The following is a 26,370-nucleotide window of genomic DNA, read 5'->3' on the forward strand; positions in this document are numbered from 1 at the left end:
ATTCCAGTATTTGTATAGAATACTCCTACAGCCGGAAATGTCCTGTAACATCTTAATGATATCATAACTGTGGTATATCAGCTGTAGTATCGCCCGCCCTGTGCCATTCCTGTGGTATTCTGGTATAATGCATGCTTGGCATAGTTTTTTAAATATTGACTACAGCTAAGTATTCAGAAAAGTTTAGAATCCATAACTCCTTCAAAGGAAGTCCTAACTTTAACCGATAGCATGCGGAACTTTGCAGCTCTCCTGGGAATCTGTCTTTATTCGGACATTAGATAACATGGAGAAATTAGTCAACACAATTTTTTTTTTTAAATTAACTAACATAACAATATACACGATTGTACCAACTGAGCACACGTAGGTGCAGCATAATAACGGCATCATTACCGGATCTTTTGAAGTATAGTGCAGCATTACAGGTGACGGGTATATTGAAGACTTCGAAAAGGCAGATCATTCCCTGTCTGACATTTCCAAGGCCTTTTTTGGTCCTCCTTGTTTGGTCCTCCTGGAATGAACTGGACACCCTCTTGCTTTCACAGCCATTGGTGAATGACCTAGCCTGAAGAGGGAGAAAACCCATCAGACCTCCCGATCATCGGTGGTAAGCAGACAGGACAATGGACCCCAAATATTCTTGTGTCGGCTGGCATGGGGCAGAGTAGAATAACACATCTCCAGTTGCTCTTGACCGTGTCCCATGTCAAGCAGCCATTGCCTGGCAGTGGGGGGGGCGCTTACCCTTAACCCAGGTACATGCCACCCGTCTCTTTGCTTGCAAAAGTGTAGTGTTGACAAAGTGGCGGACATCACGTTGAATATCAGCAGTGTGCACTCCCAAGATCGCCACCTGCGTGGCCTGCGGTAGTGGTAGGTCCACCATATTTGTGAGGGTTGTGAATGCCTCCCATTCAACTCTTGCCCTGTGTGCCCCCTACAGGGCCTCTGCCTGCATTATTGTGTATAATGTGGTCACCAGATGTTTACTGGAAGGACGAGAGATCAGCACCTCTAGGGCCCCACATGTTGGTGATGCGTCTAGAAAACGGGTTGTGTGATTTACACATTGCTTTTAAACGAAGGTACATGGCCCAATCAAGGATTGTGCTCTCCGTGTTGGAGGCAATCCGGTCATAATCGAGAAATCTCTCTTCGGGATAGACATCACCCATGGGGTGTAACCCCCAGCATTGTAGTCTCCTAAGGCAGTGGCGGCTGCTAAGAAATCGACAGGGCGTGGGTTGATTAAAAAAAATCACTTATCTGGTTACGGCCGTCGCCTTTACTCCGTCCTCTTTTCTTCCTCCTGAGCAAGCTCTCAGGCTCCCCAAAGCTGCTGTCGCAAGCATGACATTGTGCAGAATTCCGATCCCTTTGAATAGCTAGAGTCTTATGGATGTTTGAGTTTGTCCCTGAATCAGGAATATAAATTACCCACCCCACGGTTTTTTGTCTGCCCACTTTGTGGTAGGAAACATGGGTGTGAATTGTTCCGCCAAGCGCTGTGTATACTGCTCTTGTGCTACTGGGTCGACAAATGCAAAAAGAACGATAGATGGAATGCTGAGCAATGTCAAACACTCACCCCCAGGACAGATATCTGGGCCCAAATCCATCGTTTGTTTGCTCACCACACCATTCCAGTTTGGACCCAGCTGTATGCAAATCAGTATTGACCCTGCTCCTCATGGAAGCAGTCCAGCCTGAATGCCAGGACAGACCCTCCCCAGACTGGAAAGAAGCATCTTAGGACCGGCTTCAGGGTGCCCTTCATAGCCAGGATAGCTTGACTCCGGTGGCATGGTGAGCACGTCTGGGCATACCGTGTCATTTAGAGTGACAAGAACAATGATGGACGGAATGTTGAACAATGTCACACTCTTACGGGCTGGATGCAGGAGATCAAGAAGACGCAACAGAGAGAGTAGAGTGGGGCCCAAGGACAGGTAGAAATCGGACCCCCCCCCCCTTTTGTTCAGACCCTTCCTGACCGGCCTTCAATCTAAGGTTCCTTTCCTCATTGATGGAACTGTTATTCTACCTAAACAGAATGTGTTAATATCTGGTGTTAAAGCTGCTTCACCCTGTAATACATGTAATTTTGTAATGCTGAGCACTGCTTCGCACAACTCATGTATCCATGCGATATGTTATTGTAACAAAATCAATAAAAACAGTTAAAAAAAAAACAATGTCACACTCACCCCCAGTTCAGAGATCTGGGCCTAAATCCATAGTTTTTTAGGTCTCGGCTGCGAAGGCTGCGCTTGCGCAGTCTAGCTCCGAGATTTAATGACTTGGAGAAGAGGGGCTTGAACCCGCCCCTCTTCTCCCCTGTTCTCCATTGGCTGGCCTCTTGAATGCTGGCCAGCCATTGGAGAAGAGGTCAGTCATTCCGATTAGGCCCCGTCCTTTCCGGATCGGGGGGCGTGTTTTTGCAAGAAGTCTCATTCTCTCCTCCAGCCAATGGCTGGAGGAGAGAAAAGACAAACACGCCCCCGAATCCGAAAATGCCGCTGCCTTTCTCCGAGGCATTTCTGCTCTGCCTCGCAGAAAGGCGGTGGTGTCTTCCGGTGCCCTCGGCTTGTTTTGATGCTGTTAACCTCCAGGCTGAGCTGAATGGATTGGCTGCCCGCCGCGTCACTCTCGAAAAGGACATGGTACAGCCTACTTCGGAGTCTCATTCGTCGATCTAGAAAAGGGACCCATTATCAAAGGCGTCTGCTGTAGAGGGGTTTCAGAACTGTGGATGCTAGGCGTGCATGTCAGAAGGTGACTGAGAAATGCGCAACAGTAGTTGCGAAAAAACAAGACATCGTTCAGCAAACAGAATGTATACAATTTACACACATCAGCAGTCATTTATAAGTGGCAGGTATCTATTTTAAAAAGTTGGAACCTTTTAACATTTAAAAATGTCGTATCGCTGTATACGTGAATATAACTATTTCATTGAAGCTATGTTTCAATTTAATTTGATCTGTAATTTAATAAAATGTTTCGTGTGTGTCTGCTGTCGATCATTGACTCGTTAAAGATGGCGACTTCGCAGGGGAGAGCAGTGGCTGCAGACAGGGCTTTAGTCCGCTCTCTATGTCTACATCGCGGGCTCTACTCGAAGTGTTGTCGGTTGGGGGTGTGCTCGAGCGCTGGGCCCGGTCTGTGGTGGTTGCGAATTGGGCAAGGGGTCGGAGACTAACGGGAGAGGGCAGGAGTGGACGCCCGGGGGAGTGGGCCACTCCGCACTGACACGTGGTGCCGGTTCAGGAGGTCCCAAGGGGGCCAGAGCCAGCAGCCTTCGGGCGGACATGAACGTACCCCGGGGCATGTGCGGGACGAGAAGTGACCAAAAGAACGGGGCGGACAGCAGCTTTTGAGTGCCGCCCCCTGTCGGTGACTGAGCCGCCAGCATAGCCGCAGCCATGTCGGCTATCTCTGCATCGGAGAAGGTGGACGGATTCACGCGCAAATCCCTGCGCAAGGTGCAGCGCCAGAAGCGCTCCTAAGGCTCGTCGCAGTTCCACAGTCAGGGCAGTGTGGTGGAGCTCTCACCACTGCCGCAGCTCCGAGGTTAGGGGGCCTTGTGGGTGTACTGTGCAGTGCGATAGGAGGCTTGTAAGGCGCTTCCACTCAGTATTATAGTATAATTGTACGTCCTCCCTAGCACTGCTTAACAGGTAAACTCAGTATGTGATGTGTGAGTAGTTTATCCAGTATTGTTCTCGTATCTATAGTTTACTGCCCCTCACAGTATTAGTTCCGGTCTGTCATTTCCAAAATACAGGAAAGAGCAGACTATGCTTTATATGATCAACGATAATTTGAGGATCAATGGGATTATTGACGCAATTCTTGCATCCCCAAGTTTGATTCGAGGTCTAACCGGTCAATGAAGAACAACTAAGGGGCATATTAACAAGCCAGGCGATAAAATTATTGCCGCTTTAGCGGCAGAAAACTGCCGCTAAAACGGCGATAATGGGCTTGATAATATGCCCTATGGAATTCCAATTGAAGCCCAAGTTAAATGTGAAGGACATCTAACCTGAGCTTGAATTGGAATTCCATAGAGCATATTATCAACCCATTATTGCCGTTTTAGCGGCAGTTTACTGTCGCTAAAGCGGCGATAATTTTATGGCCTGGCTTGTTAATATGCCCCTCAGTAACTGGACGAACATTTCACATTATAGGCTTAAAACCCTGCTGTATACGTCTAGGTTAGTGCTTGAGTGGACGGGGATGTCAAATCAAGTTCTCATGTACAAGCTGACACCGTGTGTTTGAGATGCAATTTTTTTATATATATATATATATATATATATATGTAAATATGAGTATTTGCTGGGGGACGCCGTGTTCACTCTTCTGTCCTCTTAGGTACAGACAGGCCCGTAACACTTTGCGCCCGAGATTACTACATCATGTGGCTCTTGTATTGTTCATTCCTAGTGGTACATCTAGATGAAAGGTGTCCCTGCATGGAGGCCTAGTTTTGAGAAAACATGAATTGTGGACGATCTCCTTACTTGACCTACTGAGTTGGAGCTTGCTGGCGGTGTGTGAAAGCCTGTACTGCTCAAAGAAAGCATCCTTTCACCAGCACTTCTTTAAACCCCCAAATATGGCTGAGTTGGTAGCGTGCATTCTAACCACGTTCTCTGAAAATAGCACGAGTAATGACGGACCTTACTAAATCCACCTATTTATTTTATTGTTCCATGGTCCTGGCACCAGCTCCTGCCACCGTATGAATTGATAAGAGGTGTATACCATTTCTTCTCTTGTGTGTAAGCTGACACCCTAGCCATCTGTAGTCGATACATTGAGATAGCGATGTTTTCTTTTCAAAGCAAGGGGTACCGAATACACACGCCCCAACCTGTCGGTGTGCTGGCAAAAGTCCAGTTTCTCACTCCTTGCATTTTGATACCTTACCAGTTGTCTAACAAGTGTCTGGGATACCACAGGGCTCACTAACACCCCACCTGCTCCCAGAACCTCGTGTGAAAGTTCACATCCTTGTGTTTGTATCCTTATAATTGACTGGCACAGGATGAGACACGACACTCGCATCTTTGCTACAGTAGAAGCTATTATTATGCTTCCACCTGAAACACTGCCTTCTACAGGGCCAATTATGTTGTGTGCTTGATGCCCATTACCTCCCCTTATGTTGTCATTCTAGACATCACAAACGCAGCCTTTAAGCCATTGTAAACAGATATTGACATTTCAGGCCTCTACAGTGTGCGTGGCACTCTAGAAATCATATATAGCATGCTGTTTGAGTTAATTCACATGCTCGTTGAGTCATCAAACTCACTCAAGTACTTGCTTTCATCTATAATTTGACTATTCTAGCACAGCTTAGTATTAAAATGGGACATAAAAAAGCGGTGTCTGAAACGCCCTATATAGGCGCAAACGCAACTGTTAAAGAACGCCCTGAAAAACACTAGCTGTAGTGTATCGGGTATTCCCAAATAATGTATTTCTAGATTGTGCCAGAGTTAAACCAATTCCTATTGCCCATTACGATGATTTTGCCATGCTACCCAACGTGCTTCACACCTCGGAGATGCCTTGTCAGCTTACTGTTTCTAACCCCCTGCTTCCGCCCATTAATGAACATAATCAGTAATCCAATAATTTAACAGACCATGCGTGTGCATGATGTTTTTATTTTCTTCTCTCAAACCACCGAGTGTGGTCTACACCTGTTAAATACCCAGGGGAGATTCACAAGAACTGACGCATCTGCATATTAGCAGAGATGCGTCAGTTAATTTGCATCACTTTAAAAAACCCTTGCGCCACCATGGATGCGTCACATTCGCAGTGCCGTGCACCGTGGCGCAAGGATTGACAGATGCGTGATGCATCCATTGGTATAGAGGCAACACATTGCTGGAGTCATGTCGCAAGCACGACGCAACTCCAGCAATGCTTCAGAATGCCTATTTCTATTATGCTGTCCCTCCTTGCGCCTGCTTCAAGCAGGCGTAAGGTTTTGACTCGGTGGCGTCGTAAAAGTGACTTGGTTAAATCTTATAGATTTCACTGAGTCGCTTTTACGTAGCTTTCTTGCGTCGAAACGCCCACTCTGATATATTATACCTCAAGCAGGTATGTGGTGCAGGGCTTTACAACGCGATGCATCTCCATAGATGTGTCACGTTGTGAATGTGGCGCATTGTTTACGACACTGCTGCTTCACAAAAGTGACGCAACGGTTGTGTAAAAGTGTTGCAAGGGGCTTGTAAATCTGGGCCCCTAGTTGTTGCAAAAAAGCTAGAAAAGTTCCCAGTTTTCTGAAATTCATAAATAACATCGCTTCACTACTTTATTAGGAATTTGAAGCGCCATATAAATGCTGGTGTGCAGTACAAATGAATGTTTCATCAAACATGGGTAGTTGCCTTGGCCATCAATGTGTGCACCATCTTCTGTGTAGTTATTGCTAGTAAGTAATCGCGCTTCAGTTTTATAACACATGACTAGGTTTTGTTGTAATTTTGTTTTTCCATTGTTTTGAAAAGAACGGTAATAATCGCTTGGTATGTCAGCTTACCTCACAAAATGTAGAGGCGTTGGTACATTCGTGTAGTTTAATTTCAGCTCAACCAAAAACATCACATGTGTTCTTAGTAGTATTCAGAACAACACTTCACACTTTCTCAAAAGTGGCTAGCTGATACTTGTGGCTCTCCATTGATCTTTTGAAATTTCAAAGGGTTCATACACCTGGTTTTCACTTCAAAAGAATAGTATGTTGGTCATGAGCACGGTTTCACAGCTAATATTGCAAAATTAAATACCTGCCTTCAACCTATACCCACAGTAGGGAACCGTGATTTGGGCCACACGCATAAGAGATCTATAACAGGTGTCCCTCATTGGTAAAGTTGGAAAACTAGATCTGATGAACACAAATTTGCTTAACCAACTTTCACTTTGGGGTTGCTGTTCGAACAGGCTGTGACTACGTTTCCATAATTGTATATACCCGCTTGATGCCCTGAAGATGCTCATTCTAAGTCAGTGGTCTTCTATATCCTTATAGAATATTATGTTGTAGTATGAGACAGATATGTATGATAGTGGCGCTAGGTAAGGCTGTAATGCAAAAGGTTTATAAAGGATAGCGAGACTTTGGTGGTACTGGTGTTTTCTACGCAAGATATTTTTCTGTACCCAGTGTTGTCAGCATTGGGACTGCTTTTGACAGCTTAAGCTATTCACATTGTAAATAACAATGCCGTTTCTTTAAAATGTTTTAAAAACAAAAGCATAAACAAAAATAATGTCATGAGCAATGCCAATAGCTCTAACTTTAACAATGCCGAGACCATTGCATTGTAAATGCTTGTTTGCTCATCTCGCCATTCCAGTTTGGACCAAGACACATGCAAATTAGTCTACTGGAAAGCACGGCAAACACAAAGTATTAATGCGCTATCCCACATTCTGATGCCCAAAATGTGTAATGGTTCAGTAATTGCATGCCCGTTAAATACCGAAGCCTTTCAGGGTTGGACACTGTGGGTGCAGTATCACAGTTTCACAAGACCTTTAAGTACAGCGCACCACGCACATCTTGTAAATATGTTTTAAATAGCAGGATTTTATCCACTGGGCTGCTGCAAGGCACTCTGACTATGCAGAACTGGTTTGTGGTGGCTTCCATTTTCAAGTGCCTCTCCAGGCTGTTCTGCAGACATATCCTTTGTTCATCACAACTGGGTAGTCTATACAACCTTGAGCACCCGACAACAAAGTTGCAAAGAGGTCCGACCTATCTGCTGCTGGTTATGAACAGCCAAGAAGACCGTGATCAGGAAAGGCAAAATGCTGTTCTCACCTAAAGGATCCTTCACATACTGAACAACAGAGTCTGCATCCCCCCTCACCTTCCCCTATCTATCAATTGGCAGTGCTACAGGAAGATTACTCAGGAAACCTTCTCAGCAAAATGACCAAATCGAATTTCTCTAGGTGCCATGTCTCCTTTGTCCCAACTTCAGTGACTAGGTCTCCTCCCTCCGGCTTCTGATTTGCTGGTGGAATTGGGGAAATTTTGGCCAAACGGTTCAAATTCCATGAGTTTCGCCCACCCCTAGTTTAGCTGGAAGTACCTTTCTGTTACTCTGCTATGCCATAAAAACAGCCTAGAATGGGAGTAGCTAAAAAAATAAGTGCAATATCGGTCTGCGCATTGACGAGGCACTCTCAGCCAATATCAAATAACTAATTTTAATGAATGATTAAAAAAAAAAAAACTTTTAATACAGAATAGTGAGGGAAGGTCTTTAAGGAGACCTTTTCTGCTTCTAAGCCAGCTTCTCTTGTGCAGAGTACAGCCCTGTACCAAGGTTGGCATACACCAGACTATGTTTATAAGGGCTATTTTAGGGTTGACATACCACAGACAAGACCATTTATGCTTAAGTGATCTGTGCACTCGAACTCGCATGTTTTAAGTTGTGAGCCCCGCATATGGAGCTCTATGTATATATTTTTTTCTTTTTACAGCTTGCATCCTTAGATTGCTTACTATCTCAGAAAGCCACCTCCCACTGTACTCCTAAAACCCTGCATGGAAAAAAATTAACTTGACTTACTTCGGCTTGATTGCTTTTAGCTTGATTACTCTCCTTACTTTCTACAGAGTGACCTTCTACCTACCTCCCATCCTCTGCATGCTTTCTATTTGAGTAAAGCTTCCTCTCATTCGTATGTCTGCCTGCCTTAATCTGATAGACTTCTAGCCGCAGATTCCTTACCTTTCGATGTTCTAGGCATCAGACTGGATATATGAGCAGTACATCTGCGTGCCGATAAGTGGCGTAGATCTGCTCCACGCGTCGGCATCGTCCACATCCGAAGTGACATACGCGTCACCTATATAGGTGCCACCTCGGCACTCTGACGTCAGTTCTTTTCGTTCCGCACCAGTCAGCGCTGATCCGGAGAAAGAGCTACCCCTCTTGGATTTTGACAGAATTCTTTTGATATTTTGGCGAATTCTTCTTCTTGGGTTTGTTGAGGATGTCTTTGAGAAAGACAGGATTTAAACCATGTGGCACGTGTCATTTCAGCACTTCATGAGTCTGTACTGTCTCAAGCACAACCACGACTCCAAGTTGTTCTCAAACTGCTGGACCAATGCTCCGAAGACTTTGAGGGTGCAGTCACTGAAGCTGCTAGCGGCCTGGCAGGCGGTGCTGTGTCATGCGAGTCCCCAGAGAGCTCGGTCCTGATCGAGAGGGAGGACACGGGTCTGCTCAAGGAGCCCCAAGTCGCCTTCTTCTGATTCCAGTTCATCTCGACATTAGGGGAAGAAGCATAAGAAGTTGAAGTGTGCTTCAACTTCCCCTCGTCTGTTGGCTGACGCGACAAAGGAACATCAACGTTCGTGGCACTGTTCTTTGGAATCGTTGGCAGGGCCGACTCCGACCTTCCCAGTTTTTCCAGGAACCAGAGCGACCCCCACTGAGGTCAAATAATTTTATGAGGCCATGCACTGAGTATTTGAGCAGCCATATCCCTCCGGCACACCTTTGTGCCCCGTGGGGTCAGAGGGGTCCCATCTGGTTCCATGCTGACTGCTCAGCCCTTGGCTCCAATGGGCCCCAATGGATCCGGACCAGCGCCTGTCATGCCACTGCGACCTTTGCCGGCCCTGACGCCGATGCTTCCGCCAGCTTTCATCTGCAATGCCAGTCCCATTCTGATACCCGACGACCCTGAGCCGGAGCCATGTGGGCTGTTACTGGTGCCGGCAGGACCCCCGCATCCTAGTACAAAGCCTGAACCCTATTCTGAAGGGCTAGGCCTAGGGGAGGAATGGAAGCGATCACTGGACTCTTTAGAATACCAGTTAGGTCAAGATAGGTGTGAGGAACTCGGTGATGCCAGTAGTCTAGACGCATCCCCAGAGACTGGTCTGCTTTCACCCCCTACCGTGGCTACAGAGGAGGGAGCATCATATTCCATGGTGGTGAAGGTCCTGGATCTCGAGTTGCCCTTGGTGGCAGTCAAGACTAACATCTTGATGGAAGTGCTACAATTGGGAACTTCCGCTTCTGAACACTTGCTCACTTTTAATGAGGCACTAACCGATGTCCTACCAGGACCTGGTCCAAGCCCAGCACAGGGGCTCCTGTGAACAGGACAATTGCCTGCTGCCACTGCCACTCACCTGGGGACCCGAACTTCCTCACCCCATACCCGTTCCCTGAGAGCTTGGTATCCAAGCCTCTACATCCCATGGCGCGTTCCAAGCTACACCACCGGACAGGGAATCTAAAAGGCTTGATAGCTTGGGGAAGATGTTTTCTTCCACCAGCCTTGCATTGTCGTCAGTGAACACCGCATGCATCTTTGGACCGCTACTCCCACACTCTATGGGACACGGTTTCACAGGTGCTGCCACAGGTCCTGGAGGAGTCCCGGGCCATTCTCTCCTAAGCGGTCAAGGACGGGAGAGACGCACAGCAGTTCACCATTAGATGTGGTTGGGATACGACCAACTCACTCGTCAGAGTGGTTTCGTCAACGGTGGCACTTAGATGCCATGCCTGGCTGAGAATATCTGGCTTTTTAAGGGATGTCCAGGCTTCCCTCATGGACATGCCCTTTTATGGCAACTGTGTCTTCGGAGACACGGCAGACTCTGTGCTGGAGCTCTTTAAGGACTCGCGGGCTACAGCCACGTTCTTGGACGCAAGCTTTCCAGACTGTGTGGGGGTGAAGACGCGGTTCATACCGATCCTGTGGGTCAGGTAGCCTGAGGTCTGCCACAACCAACACTCTCCTTGCAGCGCCAACCTCTAAGTCATCCTAATCTTGCCCTACAAGATCATTGGCATCCAGTTGGTGGCAGAATCAGCCATCATCTCCTCTATAGACAGTCCATAAAATTGGACAGGTGGGTTTTACAGATTATTTGGATGGACTACTCCCTTCCCTTCGAATCCTTACCTCCCCTTTTGCCTCCATCTACCGACCGGCTGACAGAGGATCTTTTGTCCTTGCTCTCGAGGAAGTCACGGCTCTCTTAACCAAGGGAGCCATAGAGAGGTTTCTGGTGTCGGAAGTAGGCAGTGGTTGCTACTCCTGCTATTTTCTGATTCACAAAAAGAACAAAGGGCTTTGCCCTAACTTAGATTTGAGAACCCTCAACCTCTTCCTCAAAAATGGGAAGTTCAAGATGCTCACATTGGCTCATATTTTGTCTGTCTTGGACTCAGGAGACTGGATGGTAGTGGTGGACTTGTAGGAAGCCTGTTTCCATATCCCTGTGCTGCCTGCCCAGCGGCGTTACCTGCGATGTACTGTAGGCCAAAAGCACTTTCAATTTATCTTGCTCCCTTTTGGCCTTAACAGCGCCCCTTGGATGTTCACCAAGTTGATGGCGGTGTTGTAGCTCATTTGCACAGATCAGGGGTGCCAGTCTTCCCCTATCTCGACAACTGGGTGCCCCAGGATGTCATCTCTCACCTCAAGACTACGACAGACCTCCTACATGTGCCTGGGTTCACTATCTACATGCCAGAGTCCTCCCGAGCAGCGATTCTGGGATATTTAGGCTATGATACTGATGTTTCAGCCTCTATCTTGAATTTCGCTGAGAATGACTCTGAGGCTGCTGGGCTTCCTGGCCTCCTGCATCCTGCTTGTGGCGCATGCCAGATGGCGTATGTGGTCTCTGCAGTAGGACTTGAAGTTCCAGTGGGCACAGCACCAGGAGAATCTTTCCAGCATGGTCCAGATCTCAGAGGGAACCCGCAAAAGACCTGCAGTGGTGGCTAACAAATCACGATTGGGTCAGAGGCAAACCCCTTTCCCTTCCCTAACCAGATCTCACAGTAGTGACAGATGTGTCACTCCTGGGATGGGGCAGCCATCTAGGAGAGATGGAAATCAGAGGACTCTGGTGTCCAGCGGAATCCGGGCTGCACATACACATACTGTAGCTCCGAGCAATCCGACTGGCATTAATAGCCTTTCTACCCTCCATCATCCAGAGCTTCTCAGCATAAGCATTGATCCTCCAAACAGGCTGCCTCTTCGGGAGGATCTTCTGTCACAGCAGCAGGGGAGGGTCCTCCACCGGAACGTGACAACTTTATGCCTTCTTGTGTAAAGATTGAACAACAACAGTTGAACGCTTTCAACCTTTCTCCCGAAGTTTGCAAAGTTATTTTGGCAGTCAGGCGTTCCTCTGCCAAGATGGAATACACCTTCTGGTGGAACAAATTTCTATTATATTGTACAGAAATGTCTATTGACCCTCTTTCTTCTTCCCTTTCTGCTGCCTTTTTTATTCTCACCCTTGTGCAGCAGGGCTCTGCTCTTGGTACTCTAAAGGGTTACCTTACTGCTCTGTCTGCTTTTATGTGGCTGCCTGACCAACCCTGTTTATTTAAGTCTCCTATTGTAAATAGGTTTCCTAAAGATCTTGTAAATATGTTCCCCCTTTCTTCTTTCATTATGCCTCAGTGGGATGTTAATTTAGGTCTCACTTTCGTAATGTGTTCTCCTTTCAAGCCTCTTCATAATTGTCCCCTCGGGCTGCTCATCATCAAAACAGCCTTTCTCATGGCAATAACATCTGCCATGAGGGTGAGGGAGCTTCAGACTTTATCATCCAATCCTCCACTCCCTGTCTGTTTTTTCAGAAAAACTGATGCTTTGCACTAAAGCCTCTTTCTTGCCGAAAGTGGTAACACCTTTCCATGTGGGCCAATCCATCACCTTGCCAACATTCTACGCTCCTCCACATCCCTCAAACGAAGAGGAGCAACTCCACCTTCTGGACCCAAAAAGAGCATTGTTGTTCTACGTTGACCACACACAAGACTTCCGGGTGGACTACCAACACTTCGTTTGGTGTGTTGGAGCAAAGAAGGTTCAGTCGGTGCAGAAACGTACGATTTCACACTGGGTCATTCTCTGTGTTAGAATCTGCTAGCACTGGCCAAGAAGCAGCCTCTTGAGAGCTTAAGGGCTCGTTCCATCAGTGCGGAAGCTGTGACTGCTGCGTTGGCACAACAGTCACAGTTCTGGACATCTACCAGGTTGCAACGTGGAATGTCCCTGCACACGTTCACCAAATATTACTGTCCGGTCCGCAGGGATGAGCATTTCCCCTGTTCGATTCTGCAGGACTTTCTAGTTTAGAATTTGTCCGCAGCCACCACCAGGGACGGTATTGCTTGGGTATCTATTCAAAGGTAAGGAATCTGCGGCTAGATGTCTCTATCTGATGAACAAGTTACTTACCTCCGGTAACACATTATCTGGTATAGACAATATCTAGCTGCAGATTCCTTACCGACCCACCCATCCACCTTGCTCTGAGGACAGATTTCTGGGGTTAGGGTTAATCCTTTTCAGGGGCCTAGTTTGGACGCACCATTGTAAGTGCTTTTCATGGCTCCGCGCTTGCGGTGTGGAAAATCATGAAAAGTAACTGACATCAGTACGCCGTGGTGGTGCCTATATAGGTGACGCGGATGTTACTTTCCGGTACAATCATCACCGGCGTGCGGAGCCAACTGGCGCCACTTACCGGCACACATGGGGCACTGCTCACTCAAATATCTTCCAGATCCAGTCTGATGCCTGGGAAATTCAAAGGTAAGGAATTTGCGGCTAGATATTGTCTGTACCAGATAATGCGTTCCTGGAGGTAAGTAACTTGTTCATCTCTATAGTTGTAATTCTGCAATAGGATGACACCTCATTCCACACCTTAAAATGCTTCTCATGTGGAAAATTAATTCCCTATCTTGTTTTAGTTGCACTCGCACTTTAATTACCAAGCCTCTAACTTGGACAATGGACCTGGTTAAGCTGTGTCATCCGGCCTGGGAACTAATGGCAGTCATTCAGTCAGTACTACCTGAGATATGAGCTTATGAGAACTTCTTTTAAAAACAGCTAATTGTATAAATTAGGAATATTTAATTGATGATCCTTCTTTTATACTATGTTGCTTTTAATGGCATTTATCTGTGTACAATGGGAATCTTTTTATGTATTTGCAAAGATTTTAATTAATCAAGCAAAATAAATATTATCTTATCGTATCATTCCATAGATCACAACTTCTCTGGCTTTAAAACCCTATCCCTGCAACCATTCATGTGAAACCACATAGCCCCCACCAATGATCACACCTAACTGCTATTAATATAATTTATCACTAAGTAACTGGGGTAAATGAAGGCAATGTTTTTTCTTGAGAGCACATGACTACTCTCAATAACTAAAATTTAACAACTGGATTTACCACTAACCTTGGGTTCTGGAGTAGTGTGTCACCCGCCATAAAGCGATTCAAAGCCTCGTCAGGGGTAGTAAACGCTATATAAATGCAATTACAAGCATATTACAAACCACACTATCGGACATCGACCAGCAATATTGTTTCACCCAGACGTCTTTGCCTACTCAGAGTAGTAGGCTTCATATGATAGACTTTCCATACCTGCATGCACTGTATCAAACACACCACTAGCCCTTTACAAGATGGCACTGAATACACACACAGTGACACTGAGATGTGGGTTAAAGATTCTTATTTTCTGCAATAACCTTGAAATGGCCCTCGTATATATATATAACTTCTGAAGCAGTGTTGGTGATGCTCTCTCTAAAATGGTGAGTGAACATTTGCAATTAGACCCGAAGATCGCATTATTGGGATGGGTTCACAAAGTCAGTAAAATGCACATAAAATTGATGTCACTGGCCCTCCTGTTAGCAAACCGATTAATATCAAAACACTGGGTCAGAGGAAGAGCACCGCCAAACGAAATGTGGCTGGCTGTCGGATTTAGTGTGCTGTAATGTGCAAATGGAAATATATGCCGATTTGCAGCCCTCAACCTCCAGAACCTAAAATATATGGGGTCAATTTTATGCCTATTTACTAAGGGTGAGCACCGATGCCTGTTCGTTTACCTCAAATCCACTGGCTGGATCGCCTGGCCATGGACACTAAAGGTCGTGACTTTGGACTATTCTAAAAAAAATGTACGTGTCTTTCCTGTTGTAATGTTTTTTTATCTGTGCATCATAATATGGGATACTAGGGACTCATAATTACGTTGGTAGGGTTTTCTGTTTTGTCTTGCGTGGACGTGTGAAACAATGTTATTCTGTGGTTTACGAGATTTGTACCTTCTGGGTCTCTTTGTAGAAAAACAAAACGCTTTGCGCACTGCTGTCTCCGTTGGGTTGATCTTGGCGATCCAGTCCTTCTTGAGACAGGCCTGTATCATCACCCTCAGATGTTTGTGACCTCTGACCACCAGGAAACCGAGGAGGTGGACTTTCCACTCACACATTGTTTTCAAAGTATTTCCAGCTGTATGATCAGCTTAATAACACATTCTTCTGCCTCTCTGTTTTAATGCACCCAGGTTCTTCCCTCATCACCAGTGGCCTGTTTGGATGTAGCCTTACGGCTAGAGCGGTCGACCTCCAAGATGGGGTACCGGGTTTGAGTCCCAGCAACGACGCTCAACATCCTGTGATTCTGGGCAAATCACTTATTCTCCCCGTGCCTAACAAAAATAAATGTTTCCTTGTGTTATGAAACTGGTGCTATGTAAGGCGCTCCTATACCCGATATCTTCGGGTCTTGTTCGCGCTATATAAAACTCTACAAAAAAACCTCCAAATCTATAATGCATAATGCAATGCCTCCATTTTCCCATTTTCGGGAGCTACTTTCAAATTGCATTCGAAGTAGCCTGGAGCTCCCTCGTGTAAGCTCACCCTGCTATACCTCTGTCACCTCAGAATCTCCTTTATGTTCTGTTCCCACATTAGACATCTTACGAGTAAAAGTGTCTTCATTCCTTCCTTTCTTCCTATTAGTTGTAGGGAAAATGGCAATAGCCTTTCATATTACTGAAGAGTTGGAGCCAAAGTACGGAACCAGGGTATTAACCAGGTACTGTAGACGCCCTCAATCACATCACCAGCTATAGAAAGCCCCTACCATGGACACAACCCTTCCTTTGTGCATAGGGTGGAAGGGCTCATCTGATTAGGGCTTCTTTCCCATTTCGGCCAGGACTCTCAGCGCCTACCTGTGCCACTGCTGCAGCCAGGCATGCCTACTCCACTATTACTGCCATCAACATGCAGCCACTGTCTCAGCGTCCTGGGGTATCCAACAGCTAGAAATCTCTAGATGCCATTTTGGATCTCCTGCTGTTGCTAGGAAGGTTGCACATTCATTTGGGTATCCTACTGGTCAGTAATCATTTTCAGGCAACCACTACCAAACATTGAGGAGCCACCTACTCATGCCTACCAAGAATTTCTGTCTTTGATCCCAAACTTCCGGGTGACCCAGAAAGGGAAGACACTCCAAAGCCTTGTAGGAATTCAACCGTTTGGTACCCACTCAGGATATTTTAGGACTTGACCAACTGTGAAATCACACAATTGAGCATTTGGAGATGTGTGATCCAACTCTGGATGAAAAATGACCTTTTAAAGGTGAACTCTTACAAGATGGAAGTACTTATCATTCGTACTGACTCCCTTTTGTGATACCCCCACTTCATCTCCTCCTCCATAGGTGCCTTGTGTTGCAGTGCCTATAAGGTAGAAAGCCTGTTCCTTTGCTTTTTGCCGCTGTGACCCTGATTTTGTGCCTGTGACTGTCTGTGCCCCCTGCCCCTCGCTCGCCGCTCCGCTTCTGTGCCCCCTTTTTATTTCTGTACCACCTCGTCGTCCGCGTGCTTAATTTGTGCCTGTGACCCTGTTTTGTGCCCCCTTTTTATTTCTGTACCACCTCGCCGTCCACGTGCTTAATTTGTGCCTGTGACCCTGTTTTGTCCCCTGTTTATCTTCTGTACCACCTCGCCGGTCTCCTGTCCCCCGTCCCTGCCGCTGCCTCCCCTGCGGCCCCGCCCCCTCGGCGCCCATTCGCCACTCCCGTCCCTCGCCTCCCCCAGCTGCGCCTCCCTCCCCACCTCCCCATATATGGCGGCCGCGCAACGGAAGGCGCGCCTAAGGCAATCCCGTCTGCGCCCGTCCGCGCCTGGACTGCGCCCAGTGCCAGAACCCCTGGCCCCTGCGCCAGCCACGAGGAGCACCGCCTCCGCTACGACGCCAAGACCTTCATCGTTCTCAACCCCGGAAGAACCTACACCTGCTGCAAGGTCGCCCCCAGGCACAACCACGGCCCCTTCACCTGCCGGAACTGCAACTTCTCCTGCCACGAAAGCGCCAAGATACCCACCACAACGGAAACCAACCAGCTCAGATGCATCCTGATCAACACTCGCTCCGCACACAAACACCCCGTCGAACTCTGGGACCTACTCGACACTACATCTCCGGACATCGCCTTCCTGATCGAAACCTGGATGAACGAAACCTCCGTGCATGACATCGCCATAGCCATCCCAGACGGGTACAAGATCACCCGCAGAGACCGCGTAAACAGAGCCGGAGGAGGTATCGCCATCGTCCACAAAAACACCATCAAAATCTCTACAAACACCAACGACACCCTCAGCACCGCCGAACACATGCACTTCCAGATCCACACGGACCCCAAGACCACCCTAAGAGGCACCCTCGTCTACAGATCACCAGGACCCCGGGCTCAATTCTGCGACTCCATCGCCGACCATATCAGCTCACACGCGCTGACCTCCACCAACTACATCCTCCTCGGAGACCTGAACTATCACCTGGAGAACAACAACGACAGCAACTCCTCCACCATGATCGACAATCTCGCCAACCTCGGACTCAAACAGCTCGTCACAACGCCGACCCACATCGCCGGCCACACACTTGACGCAACTTCTCAAGCCCCCACGTCACCTTCAGCCACGTCTCCGAACTCACCTGGACCGACCACCACTGCATCCATTTCTCCTTCCGAAAACCACTCGCACCCCACTGCACCCTACAGAACCCCCGCCGCCGCTGGGGCAAAATCACTGAAGAACAACTCCAGACAAGCTTCGCACTCAACCCTCTGCTGAAACCCACCAACCCGGATGATGGTGCGCTCTCCCTCGAACGCTGGATGAACGACTGCGCCAACACCATCGCGCCGCTGAAAAACCCCACCAACAGAGGCACCATCAGAAGAGTCAGCTGGTTCACCCCGGAACTCCTCGACTCCAAACGCACCTGCCGGAAACTGGAAAACACACGGAACAGGAACAAGACGCCAGACAGCCACACTGCCTACAAAGATGCCATCCGCAACCACCACCACCTCATCAGGACCGCCAAAAGGACCTCCTTCACAGACCGCCTTGACAACAACGCACACAACAGCAAGGAGCTCTTCACCATCGTGAAGGAACTCTGAAACCCCAGCTCCAACGCCAACGACATCCCACCATCACAAGCCCTGTGCGACTCACTCGCCACCTTCTGTCACCGGAAAATCACCGACATCCACGACAGCTTCAGATCCCGGATGACCCCTGCCGACCACACCGCACCTAACCCACCGCACCCCACCACCCACGAAACCCTGACAACCTGGGCTAACGTGAGCATCGAGGACACAATCAAGACCATGGGATCTATCCACTTCGGTTCCCCTTCAGACCCCCTCCCACACCACATCTTCAACAAAGCCAGCAAGTCCATCGCACCCTACCTGCACAAAATCATCAACCTCTCCTTCGAGACCGCCACCTTCCCTGAGAACTGGAAGCATGCAGAGATCAACGCCCTACTGAAGAAACCCAAAGCACACCGAGCAACCTCAAAAACTTCCGGCCCATCTCCTTGCTCCCGTTCCCAGCTAAGGTCATCGAGAAGATAGTAAACTCCCAGCTCACGCGACACCTCGAAGACAACAACATCCTAGACCCATCACAATCAGGATTCCACAGCAACCACAGCACCGAGACCGCCCGCATCGCCGCCACAGACGACATCAGGATCCTGCCAGACAACGGCGAGATAGCGGCTCTCATCCTCCTAGACCACTCCGCCGCCTTCGACACCGTCTGCCACCGCACCCTACGCACGCGCCTCCACGACGCAGGGATCCGAAACAACTGGACTGGACCACCTCCTTCCTCTCCGGCAGAACTCAGAGAGTCCGCCTCCCCCCGTTCCGCTCCGAGGTCTTCAAGATCATCTGCGGCGTCCCACAGGGATCCTCCCTCAGCCCGACGCTGTTCAACGTCTACATGGCACCACTAGCACGCATTGCCCGACAACACGACCTCAACATAATCTCCTACGCCGACGTAACTCCGCTCATCCTCTCCCTCACCAAGGACCCCCTCACCGCCAAATCCAACCTCCACCAGGGAATGAAGGCCGTCGCCGACTGGATGGAGGACAGCTGCCTCAAACTGAACACAGACAAGACAGAAATCCTCATCCTCGGGTCCAACCCCTCCGCATGGGACGACTCTTGGTGGCCCACGTCACTGGGGTCTCCCCTGGCCCACACCGACCACGCACGCAACCTGGGAGTCATCCTCGACTCGAAACTCTCCATGACCAAACAAGTCAACGCAGTCTCCTCCACCTGTTTCAACACCCTCCGCATGCTCCGCAAGATCTTCAGATGGATCCCGACAAACACGAGGAAAACTGTCACCCAGGCCCTGGTCAGCAGCAGGCTCGACTACGGAAACGCCCTCTACGCTGGAACCTCGTCCAAGCTCATCAGCAGACTACAGAGAATCCAGAATGCCTCTGTGTTAGAAAAACCCCACTCCCACACCGGAAAGGGTGGTGGTAACGGGGTCTCTCCAGACATACACAGTGGTAGCTTGGCTCGAGTGGTCAGGGGTCAGGCACCGTGTTAAGCATACGCAATACCCATACAATAACCATGCGTGCATCCATTCCAAAAACGACACTACACCTTAAAAATTATGAAAATATCTCTGTGTTTATCTTAATTTTCTCTTAGTTGCAGGGTTATGTCACAAATACAATACAAGAGGATTTTCTTCAGGAATAGCAGGTCAATGAAATAATAACGCTTTACAGGTGCAATAAATAGGATTAGGTCATAAATACACAAGGAATAAATATAGGTGTGATAAATACGTAGGGCAAATAAATACTGTCAGACAATAAATACCAGGCAGGAATAAATACAATCAGACAATAAATAACACTCCTTCAATAAATAATATAAGCAATCAATAACAATTGCAAATCAGATCACATTTATGAGGTAGATTGATTTTACCATGCCCAAGTACAGCTTGTGGTCACTGGGGTGGCCTGGGAATGTCCCACCTAGTATGGTCAAGGCAGGGGCCTAAGCTGAGGTAGAATGAGGGAAACCTAAGGTTCTGGCTCACCAACTACACAGTCCCTCACACAGGTTCCTGCACCAGTCTCAGTTTACCCCCCCTAGCACTCTCAGTTTGGTCCTAACACCCCTCTAGCCCCTAGAATGGTCTTTTAGGGCTCCACAGGGCCTCAGATGCCCTTTCTACCACTTACTGCCCTTTTCTCGGTGTTCGGCTCCACTCGGCGCCGGGTCGACGTCGATGGGCGGCTCCGGTTCGATGACGAGTCGATCGGTTCCACTTGACGCCGTGTCGATGCCGTCGGCCGGTTCCGGTTCGATGTCGCTGGGCGGCCTCGGTTCGATGTCGCGTCGATCCGCTTTACCTGACGCCGGGACGATGCCGTGAGGCGGCTCCGGATCGATGACGCTGGGCGGCCTCGGCTCTATGTCGGGTTCCGGCGTCACAGGGTCACGGCCTTCCGGGCGACTCCGGTGTGCGACCTCCACACCCGACCTCCGTCGGCTCCACTTCGGGTTCCGGCGACTCCGGAGTGCGATCTCCACTCCCGACCTCCTGCGCGCTTCACCTCGACTCCAGGCGACTCCGGAGTGCGATCTCCACTCCCGACCTCCTGCGCGCTTTACTTCAGCTTCCGGCGACTCCGGAGGGCGGACTTCACTCCCCCGTCGACGCCTCACCTCGACCTCAGGTGACTTCTACTTGACCTCCGGTGTCTCCACACGACCTCCGTCGGCGCCCTCACTCGACCTCTAGCGGCTCCGGGTACGACGTCTGCCTTCTGTCAGCGCCGCTTCTCCACCTCGGGCTCAAGGTCTCCAGGCTACTCGACGTCGGATCTCCAGGAGGATTCCACCAAACAGGTTAGGAACTTGCTGTTCTTCTCCTTTAAGGCCTGTTCCGGCTGTTCAGGTCCTTAAGATGATTTTCTGGTCTTTATCCCACACAGGGCACTAGGCTGGGCTTGGTCAGTAGGGACTAGCATCAAGGGTGGGTTTCTGGACCCCACTCCAAGCACTGGTTTCCACCCCTGCTGCCTCACTCCTTCCTCCTTCTGTTTCTCTGTCCTCTCTCTTCACTAGTCAGGTGCCAACTGCCAGCTCCAACTGTCAACTCTGGCTTTAGCTTCTCAACATTCCAAACCGCCTCCAACTGTCACAGGGTTCTGGAATGTTCTTGAAGGTGCTGGTAGGTTCCAGTGGGTTCTGATGATGTCACAGGTGGCCACCATTTTGTGCTCCAGGCCCTCAGACAGAAGTTCCAGGGGTAGATAAAATGGCTCCCTGAATCTGCATCAATACGAAAAAGTCTGGTGGTTCCCAAAAAGGAAAAATACTAACAGGGTTTGAGGCAAAAGTGGGACAAAATAAATAATAATGAGGAGGGACCACCCAAAGGGCTGACAGGTCTAACACTCTGCACGCCTGATCCTCGACGTCCCGCGCCGCGACCACATCACCCCCCACCTGAGGAACCTGCACTGGCTCCCCGTCGACAAAAGAATCTCCTTCAAGCTCCTGATCCACGCACACTAGGCACTCCACAAAACCGGCCCAGCCTATCTCAACAGTCGACTCTCCTTCTACGTACCCAACAGTAAACTCCGCTCTGCTGACCATGCCCTGGCCACGGTCCCACGCACCTGGAGAACTACTTCCGGAGGCAGATCCTTCTCCCATCGCGCCGCCAAGACCTGGAACACCCTCCCTCTCCACCTACGTCAAACCCAAGACCTGCTGACCTTCAGGAGACAACTCAAGACCTGGCTCTTCGACCAGTAACATCTTCTCCCCGCCACCTCCCCCCTCCCCCCCTTCCCCCAGCGCCTTGAAACCCACCCGGGTATGTAGTGCGCTTTACAAGTTACATGATTGATTGATTGATTTGTTTTATCTTCTATAATCTGCACAAAAATAGATTTGCTTTTCTTCTTCCTACATTCCGTTCTTTGGTTGACATGTCTGATTTTCCCTTGACTATGGGTAAACCCTGTACCCGAGATGTTCATCCTATTACATCTACAAACTGCAGCAGAAGCAAAATTTGTAAGTTCTATTTATATGGCTTGTGTGTACCTCAGAAGCCTGTCAATCCTTTTGCTTCCTTTCTGGGATATCACTTTAAGAATTCAGTGTTGCTCATCAGGCATTTTACGGACTCAACCTTGTTTTTATCTTAGACACATTCTTGCCCTCGCTCCACACAAATATCTTTGATGAAAAGCTAATCTTTATTGAAAAATGAAAGTCTCCTGCATTTCAAAGAAATTCACTTTAGAGGCTACTATATTTCTGTACTGTCTCAAAACACTCAAACTCCCTCGTGCTACTTATTATCCTATCTCCAGACACTTTACCTTCTGGATCTCTCAGAACCTATCATGTCTACTAATCCATTTAAAAAAAAATATATATATATATATATTTATATATCACTTGGAGAATATCAACGCTCTAAATGTACTCTAGAAACCACATCAATATAGCACTACTTTCCTGAATGTACTGGTAAACTGGTTCTGCTTAAGTAGCTAGAAACTGAGTTACTGTGTTTTTTTGTTCATGGAAATGAGCAAAGAAAATTGGCATCACAGAAGAGTATAGTCTTCCTCCTTGTTTATTTTGCTTAAAATCAAAAGTACATTTACATTTTGAGCTACATGGAGAGTGAGTTGTAATAAACTAATTTGATTGAATATCTGTATGGGTTTGTTTTTTAGGATGCTGAAGATCTTTTGTATGAACACTGGAAAGAGAACAATGCTAAACTACGAGAGGTGAGTATGAGCATGGCTATTTCTCCTTATTTTTACCCTGTCTGTGAAAATCAGTCACTTTGTACACCAATGTTATCATGACCAGATATTTTGATGCTTTTTCAAGTCAAAGCTACCAAAATGCTGAAACTTAATTAGCTTTTAAATGGAAGAAACTATCAGGTTGGGTATTTGTAAACAGTTGATATGCGAAAGCACCAAAGAAAACATTTTAGATTATGGCATGCATGACGATTTATCAAGATAATCATGTTGTCCATTCATAGTTGTCTGAAAGCTTGAAACAAGACATATTTCTTAATCTTGTACTTAAGCAACAGGGAATTTTAGAAAGTGAAATAATTATATGTAAATGCTAACAGACATAACAATCCCCCCAGTTGTTTCTTCCAATCCTCTAACGATTTAAGATGACTCTACTGAAAAAAGGTGATTCTCATAATGTAGTGTCAAGCAAATCTAGATTTTGCTAAATATGCGGAGGCTAACATTATGCATTAGACACTTTAATCCCACCTGTCTACAGCACTTAAAATAACACAACTACACATAAAGATCCAACATTAAATTCAGACTGCTTTCTGTCCATTATATAAGCTAATCCTATAAACGAATCCTCCTCTTTGAAAGATGCTGAACTCCCAAATTCAATTTCAGAACGTCCACTCCTATCCTGTTAAACAGAAAACAGACAATAATGAATATTCTAAGTCTATGAAGAACACCGTGGATTTCTAAACTTAAACACTTTTGCTGAACATTTTAACTTCTTGCATTTACAAAATATTGTCATAAAATATTTAACTACCCCCACACCTTTTTTTTTTAAACACTTCCAAACAGGATGTGGATGGCACAATAATGCCAACCTCTGAATCTTTAATACAGTCTAGATTCCCTAGACCCTATATAATGAAAATTACCATTTTATTACGAGACCAGAGGCTACCATTTTACATGTTTAAAGCTCTTCAACACTGTACTACCAACACACCACAGGACTCAAATTAAAACTTGCAGATACACCTGCATTTTATCAACCAGTTGCGCTCCGAACTTCTGCAGTCCAACACCGACCAGAAAACTTTAGGTGCCATTGCTCACTCACAGAACGTGCCCTGAATATAGACTAATCAATGCCAGCTTCCTACATTACTGCTTTCTCCCATCTTAGAAAATCAAAAAATCAATCTGGAGTAGTCTCTACCTTGGTTAACCCTAAGGTCTGCCTGCATGTAAATGCGGCTGGGGCACCACTATATTGGGGGAGGGGGGAACTCCATTGCTGTTACGACAGAGTACCCTCTTTGCCAACATTTAAATCAGACCCATAGTTTCTGTTCAGTTCCAAATCTCGAAATGCACACCTCCAGATAAGTAACAACTAACTTTAGAGCCTTCACATTGGAAACCTTTTTAACATCTACAAGACACAATAACATCGTCAACTTCCCACTCAACTTCCTTAGCCCCAAGAACCGATTTGAAGGTCAAGCCTAGAATAGCCGGAACACTGAGCCAAGTTTCCATATAATAATATAGTCTTTGGCAAACATCTCAGAAGAATTCCCTTCAACCAGTTTGCCAGAATATTTGCAGTACCTGTCAAGTGCCTTTGCAGTGTCCAGACCCCTTTCCACGCACCAATTAACCCATACATTCCTAGCACTCCTGCATCTATGTTTAAGATATGGAGCAAAAGACTCCTTAGTAATTGTGCAGTCTTGTCTGAAATTCCTCTGAGAGACTCGGATTGCCTGATATCCTCCAGGCAAGAAGGTTGAGTATTGCTGCCATAACCAACCTCTCTTTCTCATCCTTCTAACTGTCCCCCATAACTGGAATAACAAAGGCTTCCTCTATAGCTAGATCCAAAACTCACTGAAACCATGTTTGGGACACCCAGAAAAGGGTCATAAAAACAAACTGACTTTTCTACCTTCTTACCATCATTATCGCCCTCTGAATCATCCTAAATGGGGAAAAAAGCATAACCCTTCACCCCCCACTGTTCTGCTGAAATGCATTCACTGCTGCAGCCTCTGGATCTAGTAGCCAACTGTAATAAAGTGGCAGCTGGTGTGTCCTCTGCAGGCAAATAAATCCACCTGCAGAGGGCCCAATCCCAGCTAGATTTGCCTGAAAACAACTGAATTCAGCTTCCAGTCGCTTGAATACCTCATGTGATGCAAATTCCAATCTGCCACACAGTTCTCCATACATGGAAGATACTCTGCTCTAAGATCTTGTGCTGTAAACACAATTCCCTGAACTGTAATGTCAGCTCTGCCAATCCCTTTCTCTGAGCACCACACAGGCCATTGATATAGTTCACAGCCATAACATTGTCCATTCCCGTAATAAAGAAAGACCTTCTTTTGAAACCTTTAGCGAAAACAAGCCTACCTTCAGCTTTTAACAATTTATATGCTGCTGCATCTCCAGCAAAGCCCAGCATCCTCCTGTCTCCATGCACCCAACCTGGCAACTTATCTGGATGAACACTCCTCTGATTCCAGGGCACAATCCATGACATACCAAATATTGCTCGACCATTCCGAGCCTCCAGATTCTCAAACCACCAAAGTAATTCTTCCTTTGCTTTCAGTGTCAGATGACTGTTGTTCCCATACCTTGCTTAGACCCAGTATCAAAACACTTTGCTCAGTACTTAAGCGGATTTTTCCACATTGACGGAAAAAAACAATTTCTACAACAATCTATGGCCCATAATTAAATGCCACTGAATCCCAAATCATAAGAATATGTTCCAGGTAAGTGATCTACCAGACTTCCCTCATGTAAGCCACAGATCAGTGCAAAACATTTGTGAAACATGCTGGGAAAGATATCTTCCTGAATGTTAGGCAAATAAAGTGTTAAAAATGATTCCCTCCCCTGATTTGGAGATAACCTTGACTCCCTCAATCAATGACAATTGTAAAATAAGCATCCTTCTAGTCTAGCATCACTAACCTATACCTTCTAGAAGGATGTCCTCCAACCTTCCATCTTCAAATGTCTGTATACTAAGTGGGAATTTAGGTTCTGCAAATGTAGCAAAGGACTCCATCATTTGTCTTTCTTCCTTACCAAACAAAGTAATATTAAACCTTTTCCTGTTTTCCTCTAATTTCCTTTATTGCACCTTTTTGTAACATTTCCTTCACCTCTCAGTCCACTATATGTATTTCTTCTTCTGACTATACTAGGGAACCTGGTTTTCTATTTCATTTTGGATACTCTGTAAACTCCATTATGAAACCACTTACGGTCCTCAAGACCAAAGGG

At 47.2% G+C, this 26,370-nt stretch overlaps 1 protein-coding gene across 2 annotated transcripts in view; it reads left to right on the forward strand.

The window, feature by feature from the left end:
- The window catches only part of TCHP (trichoplein keratin filament binding), a 413,518-nt gene that overhangs the window by 116,775 nt on the left and 270,373 nt on the right, over positions 1-26,370 (forward strand). For both annotated transcript variants that reach the window (XM_085633293.1, XM_085633294.1), the window contains exon 4: positions 23,023-23,079. In XM_085633293.1, coding sequence (XP_085489419.1) covers positions 23,023-23,079 — 57 coding nt within the window. The remainder of the gene's footprint in view (positions 1-23,022; positions 23,080-26,370) is intronic.

This window comes from Triturus cristatus, chromosome 11, assembly GCF_964204655.1.
Source record: "Triturus cristatus chromosome 11, aTriCri1.1, whole genome shotgun sequence".
In the NCBI taxonomy this organism is placed as follows: domain Eukaryota; kingdom Metazoa; phylum Chordata; class Amphibia; order Caudata; family Salamandridae; genus Triturus; species Triturus cristatus.